Here is a 6,862-nt window from a genome sequence, read left to right as displayed (position 1 = left end):
ACCGATACCCCTTCTTCTGCCTTAAAAAAAGGAAAAGGCAGCTTGTGCTGACTTCCCAGTTTCCTTTCCCCTTGTCCCTGTCAAGCAGGATCCCTGTGGTACCTCCAGGCTCCAAAAAACCCCCCCGAGTGTGCTGGATTTGGAACTTGGGGCTGCAGGACCCTTCCTTGGGGTACTCTTGGGCTGGCTTTGGGGGTCCCCTGTGTCATCCCTGTGGGTGCCCAGGGGCCGTGGCTGGCCCGGAGCCATTCCCCGGAGCCTGCGGGCGGTTACGGCGGCGCAAAGCCCCGCGGCCGCCCCCGCTCCCCCCTGCGGCCCCGGGCAGCAGCGGCGGCGGGCGATGATCGCCGTCTCCATCCCGGCAGCGGAGCCCCAGGCGGCGGCGCGCAGCCCCGACAAGGCGCACACGGTGAGGGGCGCCTTCGGGCGATGGGGGGGGGTGTCCCTGGAGCGGGGGGAGGTCCCTCTTGCTGCAGGGGGGGGAGGTTTGGCTGTCCCCAGGGGGTCCCCGCCTGCCCAGGGAGGGTGGATGGGGGTTGTCTCCCTCTGCCCCGGGGACTGGAGGTCCCCAAGTGTCCCCGGGGGGTCCCCACATGCCCTGGGAGTGGAGGTTCCTGCCTGTCCCCAAGGGTCCCTGCCGGTGGTGTTCCCTCCCGGGGGACAGACCCTCTACCTTTGAAAGGGAGGGTGTCCCTGGCCCGGGGGTCCCCTCTGGCACCCGTGGGTACAGGGTCCCTGTCTGCCCTGGGGATTGGAGGTCCCCAACTTCCCCGAGGACCCTACCTGCCCCGAAGGGTTGTGTCTCCCTCTGCACCAGGGGTTGGAGGTCCCCAAGTGTCCCCTGGAGGTGTCCCCACATGCCCCAGGGGGTGGAGGTCTCTGCCTGCCCTGGGTGTCTGCCGGGGGCACTATCTGCCCTTGAAAGAGGGGGTTCCCTGGCCCCAGTGTCCCCTCTAACTGTAGGGGGTGGAGGGTCCTCTCTGCCCCGGGGATGAGTGGAGGTCCCTGCCTGTCCCTAAGGGTCCCTGCATGCTCTGGGGTTGTCCCCACCTGCCCCAGGGGTTGGAGGGCTCTGCCTGCCCTCCACAGCTCTGGGGTTCCGTCTGTCCCAGGGTTCCTGCCTGCTCCCAGAGATCTCACCTGCCTCGGGGGGGTGGTGGTGGGGGGAGACAGGAGCAGATGGGACTCTCTGCCCTGGGGAGTGAAAATCCCTAACTGTCCCCATGGGGCCCTGCGCGGGGCGGGGGAGTGACACGACTGACGGACCATCTGCCCTTGAAGGGGACACGCGGGGGGCATGTGTGGTGGGGGTGGGGGTGCTTCTGGTCTGGGGGATCCCCACTGGCCCTGGGAAATGGGGGGGGGTGAGGGGGTGGGGGAGGTGGGGTAGAACCTGGTCTGGGGGGGGGGGTGACCATACTGCTCCCAGGGGTCCCTGCTGGGGGACAATGATAACGCACTGCTACCTTGGGGCAGGGGGGAGGTATGGAGGGGTGGAGGTCTATGACTATCCCTGCCTTGGGGAAGGGAGACTGGGGGTGGGGGGGGAACGGGACGGGGGGACTGGGGTGGTGGTGGTGGTGGTGTTGGAGGCCCCTGCCTCCCCTGGGAGGATGATGAGGATGACGATGGAGGCTGTAGTAGCTGACCCACGGCGCAGGTGTTCAGGGTGGAGGTGCTGTGCAATGGCCGGCGGCACACGGTGGCAAAGCGCTACAGCGAATTCCAGGCACTGCACAAGCGGGTGAGACCCTGGCACCACAGGGGGACAGGGGGAGGAGACACCAGCTCCCTGGAGCAGGGAGGACCAGCCTCGTCCTCCATGGTCCATGCTGCCATAGTGTCCTCCCATGCTCTAACCTAGATCAAGAAGACATGTAAGGTCCCTGACTTCCCCCCCCGCCGTGTCCCCAACTGGATGCCCAAAGTGCTGGAGCAGCGCCGGCAGGGCCTGGAGCTTTACATCCAGGTAGGGTGCTGGCAGGCAGTGGCTTTTGGGGGCTCTTTGTTTTTTGGGTGCTGACCCCTGCCCTGGGTGCATGGCAGGGTGTCCTATACCACAACGAGGAGCTGCCCCAGGACGTTCTGGACTTCCTGAAGGTGCGGCGTTGCCAGCAGGACCCCAAGGCGAGCAGTCCCCCGTGAGTAGATGAGCAGTGGACAGTGCTGTTGAGCTCTGCCTGCACTTGGTTTATCCCCCATGGTGCTGGGATCTTCCCTCTCACCCATGTTAAGCAACCCAAGACACAGGGTTCAGGATGATGGGGACAGGCAGGGGGCTGGCATGTGGCCAAGTCACTCAGGGTGAAAGTGGGACCCTTCACCAGGCGCTGACATCCCCTCTCCCATAGCAGCACCGGCCATCTGCCCTCCCAGCGGCCTGTTGTTGGCTTCTGCACCGATCCCTATGTGCAGCCACCAGACACCGGTAAGAAGTGTGACCACGGGTGCAGGTCCCCCAAGCCTCCAAGGGGAAAAGCTCTTTTGGGCCCCCAAAACATCTTTTTCCTTAAATGGGGCCTGGGAGGGAAACAAAGCTGCTCCAGCTCCCCCCTTTCCTTGCAGACCTGCTCCCCAACACCATCCTCAGTGGGGTGCTGCAGGGCCTCTACATCCCCCTGTGCTGCACCCCCAGCCAGGCAGCACCCCAAGCCCCCAGCCTGCCAGGCTCCTGAGCACCCACCCAGCACCCAGGGCCACAGTGGTGACTGGTAAGGCAGCGGAAAGGATCCCTGTGGCAAAAATAACTCCTCCCTGCTGGAATGGGGCAGGAAAACTGGGTGGGAGAAGCCAAGGGGTACAGTGGGAGCCACAGCTGCTCTCCAGGCCAGCGCTGCTCTCCCACTGCCATCCAAAGTGCCTTCTTTGGAAGAGCTCTGCCTTCTGCCCTGACATTTTGGGGTTGCAGTAGAAGTCTTTGGACCCTGAACCATGCTGGAAAAGCCCTTAGCATCCGGACTTCAGTGCAATAAATCACTTGGGCTAGATTGGCAAAAGATTGCTGTGCTCTGTAATTCTGCAAAGCAAAGCCAGGGCCAACTGCAGCGTGGCTCTTGGCTTGATGAAACATGAAAGAAGCGGGCTGGAGGGCTGAGGGATACATAAGCAATCCACACCCCTCTCAGAGCAGAAGAGAGGCGACTCTTAAAAAACACATTGGTCACATTTATTGGTGCATGTGCTTCTTACAAAAGTGATGGGAAGAGGAGCCAGTGCCCCATCCTGCCCACTGGCCAGCTGGAAGGTGGCAGGGTGAAGGGGGAGGCCAGGCAGCAGGAGCGGGGGGCACAGCAGCTCTGCTGCTGCTCACCCCCCCCAGGACGACAGGGAAACGCATGGAGGGGGAGCAGGGCAGCCCCAGGCCCACAGCCCTTTGCAGCTGGGTCCCTTGCAGAGCGCAGTGCCCCACGCCATGTCACAGAGCCAGGAGGGTGGATTACTCTTTGGCGATGGCGAATGGCTTCTCCACCTCGATGGTGCCGCAGTTGGTGATAGCAACGTCCTTCAGGGGCTTGTCCCGGCTGTCTGTCTTAGTGTTCTCCACCTTCCTCACCACGTCCTGGGGAAAGCAGAGGCATGAGACTGGGGCAATGCTGGGCATTGGCAGAGCCAGCACGGCGCAATCCCTGTCCCAGAAGGCACCTCCCAGCCCATTCCCCACAGCGCTCTGCCACTGGCCAGCTTGCCTAGGCAGCATCTGCCCAGTCCCGCTCTCCCCCTGGGAATCAATCACCCCCTTACCATGCCCTCTAGCACTTTGCCAAACACCACGTGCTTGCCGTCCAGCCATGGCGTCTTCACCGTGGTGATGAAGAACTGGGAACCGTTGGTGTCTTTGCCGGCGTTGGCCATGCTCACCCATCCAGGGCCATAGTGCTTCAACTTGAAGTTCTCGTCGGGGAAGCGGTCCCCATAGATACTTTTTCCTAAGGTGGGGGAAAAAAAGGCCGAGTAGCTCTCATGGAAATATGTCAGGGTAGGGGTGATGATGGCGGCTCTCTCCACAGGCTGGTGGGGTGAATGAGCACATCTAGTGGGGGGACTAACTACCAGCACTGCAGGGCTACAGGGAACCATAAGCTACCTGCTACCGGAGGGAGATAGATAAAAGCACCCCATGAGCTGGACAGGATGGATCATGCCCCCAAGGGACTGGAGCAGGAGGCTGTGCAAGAGCAGGCGTGATAAGAACTTACAAACCCAAATGCTGATATCATCAACTTTACTAATGTTTGCTAAGTGCTGGTGGAAGGTTTGAACTCTGCTGCTACCGGACTAAATGTGTCCTGGCAGCCAAGACACCCAGCAGAGGCACCAGCTGCTGCAGAGGAAAGTTTTCTTATTGAGGAGCTCCAGGTCCTCCCAGGGCAGAGGGCACAGTTACATGGGTAACATCAGCCAGCCAAGACTCACTGCACCCATCCCTCGCCAGCACCAAGCTCTGCTTCGAGGCCAGGTCTCTATGAGCTGTGTGCCCACTCATGCCCACTTGTTCCCACTGCAGCACCATGTTCCAGCTCCACACTGGTCCCCAGTGGTAGGCAGAGAGTGGGATAGGAGCATGGGTGCTGTCTCGCTTCAGGACAGCACCCGGATTCTCGGGCTGGCATGGGCCAAATTACCTCCAGTGCCATCTCCACGGGTGAAGTCTCCTCCCTGAATCATGAAGTCCTTGATCACACGGTGGAACTTGCTGCCCTTGAAGCCGAATCCTTTCTGGGAGTGGGGAGGGAGAAAAGAGAGTGAGGCAAGGGGACAGACTAGAGCTCCCTCCATCCAGCTCTGCCCCAGGGCACCAAGCAGGAGCAGCCCAGGGGGTCAGGTGAGGCCCAGACAGGCAGCCACTGGCCCCTCACCTCTCCAGTGGCCAGCGCCACAAAATTCTCCACTGTCTTGGGCACCGTCTTGCCAAAGAGCCCGATGATGACGCGGCCCACATCCTCCTCGCCGATCCGCAGGTCGAAGAATACCTTGAGGGGGGGTGGAGGTAGGTTAGGGGGGCATCAGCGGAGCCAGCCTCACCTTGCTGGGCCAACCCATCCCCCGAGCCTGACTCACCAAGTCCAACCAGGCCTAACCTCACTGGGTCAGGACCATCCCCCCCTCAGACGGGCCCCCCTCACCCCAGCCGAGCCCCACTCACCCCAGGCCTCCCCCGCCCCAGCCGGGCCCTCCCAGGCCTTCCCCGGCGGCCCCCCCCCGACCTTGGCGGTGACCTTGGGTCCCTTCTTGCGCTCGTCGGCCCGCGAGGCGGCAGGCAGAAGGAGCAGGAGAGCGGCGCCCAGCGCCGCTGCCGCCACCAGCACCTTCATCCTCCGCCGCTCGCAGCCCGGCCACAGCGCCCGCCGCGCCGCCTGCATCCGGCCCCGCCCGCCGTGGCCCCCACCCCCGCCGCGCAGTGGTACACGCCGCGCGGCGCCGCGCTCCCCGCCCGCCCGCTCTAGCCGCCCGGGCGCGACCAACGGCCGCGGGGGGGGAAGGCACCTTCCGGCCGGGCGGGGGCGGTGCCGGCGCGAGCCGCCGGGCGGCTGCCACGTCGCCCCTCACTCGGCAGCCGCGGCGCGGCCAATCAGGAGCGGGGCGGCGCGCTGATTGGCCACCGCGGAAGAGGAGGCGGGGCGGGGGCGGGAGGCTGAGGGGCGGGGCCGCGGGAGTCGTGTCGGCCAATGGGCGCGGCCGGCGCCCTGTGAGGGGCAGGCACGCGCTCTGGCCGTTGGGGTGCTGAAGGGCGCGCGCCACGGGCGGGAAGAAGCGCGGAGGCAGTGGGGGCAGCTGAGGTTTGTGTCCTCGGCAGTAAAACGAACAATCAGCGACAACCGCGTGCCCCCAGGCGGGCGGGGGGGCATTAAATGGTCAAAGTAAATGACAACTCGGCGCCCCCAGGGCCTTTCGCCGCTCCGGGCCCGCAGCCCTTTGTGCAGCCCCCCCCCCCCCGCAATGGTGGAGCCTTGTCCTGAGGCATCCCTGGCGAGGGTAAACGTGGAGAGGGGCTGCTGGGACTTGCCCCCCTCTCCTCTTTCCTGGGCAAGACTGAAGAGCGGGCACGGCTGTGTGACAAAGCTAAAGAAAGGAGTGAGAGAGAACGGTCTTCATCACAGAGGCCCAAATTTCTTTTAAATATCAGATGTGGCCAGGCTGAAAGCGCAAAGAAGTGTTTGCAGTATTGCAGGTGCAGATGTCTAGCGTGGCACAGTCGTTCACAAATAGTGGAGTTAGTTGAATACATGGGAATTCCGAGGTTTTTTTTAATGTCTACTCAAATAGATCTTGGTCAGTGTTAATCACCGAGCATACAAACCTTTAAAGGAACTGCCTGGTGGAGATGCATGTTTCCAAGGGCCAGGGAAAGAAAGCTTGAAGTTTTTCTTCCTTCTCAGAGCACAAGTGACCCAAGACTAATTTTTGGGAACAGGAAATGAAAGTTCATGCTAAAAATATTATGTTTAAGGCTGGGAAACAGAAAGAGAAAAAGCTCTTTTTCTCCCAGCAAAGATCCCTGCATGAAGCAGTTTTTAAGAGTGGGAGTCGCGCTGCAGGTGCTCTCCCTGTCTAGATACAGTGAAAGCTGCTTCTAAAATATGTTAATAGGTGACATCTCCTTTAATGCTTTTCTCTGTACTGAGAATAAATAAGCACCAGCTATTTGCATGCTGGAAAACCTCATGATCCTGGCAGCTGATTTCACGGAAGTGGCACAGTGCTTCTCCTGTCTACGCAAAATGCCGGTAAGTGGACAGAGGCACAGAGGAAGGCGGCACTCAAGGCAGCAACAGTTGGGCCTTTGTCATTGCCACCTTCCTCCGCAGGCACAGCTGCCAGCATGGCGTGTGCCGAGGGATTTGGCTGGTGGTTACTTTGGCCG

At 61.8% G+C, this 6,862-nt stretch overlaps 2 protein-coding genes across 4 annotated transcripts; one reads left to right on the top strand and one right to left on the bottom strand.

Moving 5' to 3' along the window:
* Positions 1-205: 205 nt before the first annotated feature.
* On the top strand, positions 206-3,002 carry SNX22 (sorting nexin 22). Of its 3 annotated transcripts, XM_075505535.1 has the most exons (6): positions 206-409; positions 1,661-1,744; positions 1,865-1,969; positions 2,047-2,141; positions 2,355-2,428; positions 2,566-3,002. In XM_075505535.1, the coding sequence occupies exons 1-6, from the start codon at positions 341-343 to the stop codon at positions 2,673-2,675; spliced, it is 537 nt and encodes a 178-aa protein (XP_075361650.1). In that variant the 5' UTR covers positions 206-340; the 3' UTR covers positions 2,676-3,002. The 3 variants fall into 3 exon arrangements, with proteins under 3 accessions (XP_075361650.1, XP_075361647.1, XP_075361648.1); XM_075505532.1 differs by having other exon boundaries at positions 2,355-3,002; XM_075505533.1 differs by lacking the exon at positions 1,661-1,744 and having other exon boundaries at positions 2,355-3,002.
* Positions 3,003-3,144: 142 nt separating this feature from the next.
* Positions 3,145-5,389, bottom strand: PPIB (peptidylprolyl isomerase B). Its single transcript, XM_075505536.1, has 5 exons — positions 5,205-5,389; positions 4,857-4,970; positions 4,623-4,716; positions 3,742-3,926; positions 3,145-3,559 (listed from the first exon to the last, which is right to left on the bottom strand). The coding sequence occupies exons 1-5, from the start codon at positions 5,358-5,360 to the stop codon at positions 3,437-3,439; spliced, it is 672 nt and encodes a 223-aa protein (XP_075361651.1). The 5' UTR covers positions 5,361-5,389; the 3' UTR covers positions 3,145-3,436.
* Between the last annotated feature and the right edge of the window lie 1,473 nt (positions 5,390-6,862).

The sequence above is a fragment of the Mycteria americana genome, chromosome 6, assembly GCF_035582795.1.
Source record: "Mycteria americana isolate JAX WOST 10 ecotype Jacksonville Zoo and Gardens chromosome 6, USCA_MyAme_1.0, whole genome shotgun sequence".
Lineage (NCBI taxonomy): Eukaryota > Metazoa > Chordata > Aves > Ciconiiformes > Ciconiidae > Mycteria > Mycteria americana.
This window is presented reverse-complemented; position numbering and strand designations above follow the sequence as displayed.

Excerpts from the sequence above, each read along its gene's own strand:
- SNX22 (XM_075505532.1), top strand. The coding sequence starts at position 341 with ATGATCGCCGTCTCCATCCCGGCAGCGGAGCCCCAGGCGGCGGCGCGC. Across the intron at positions 410-1,660 it reads GCCCCGACAAGGCGCACACG|GTGTTCAGGGTGGAGGTGCT; the intron begins GTGAGGGGCGCC and ends CCCACGGCGCAG. Across the intron at positions 1,745-1,864 it reads TCCAGGCACTGCACAAGCGG|ATCAAGAAGACATGTAAGGT; the intron begins GTGAGACCCTGG and ends GCTCTAACCTAG.
- PPIB (XM_075505536.1), bottom strand. The coding sequence starts at position 5,360 with ATGCAGGCGGCGCGGCGGGCGCTGTGGCCGGGCTGCGAGCGGCGGAGG. Across the intron at positions 4,971-5,204 it reads GACCCAAGGTCACCGCCAAG|GTATTCTTCGACCTGCGGAT; the intron begins GTCGGGGGGGGG and ends CCCCCCCTCAAG. Across the intron at positions 3,560-3,741 it reads GCAAAGTGCTAGAGGGCATG|GACGTGGTGAGGAAGGTGGA; the intron begins GTAAGGGGGTGA and ends TGCTTTCCCCAG.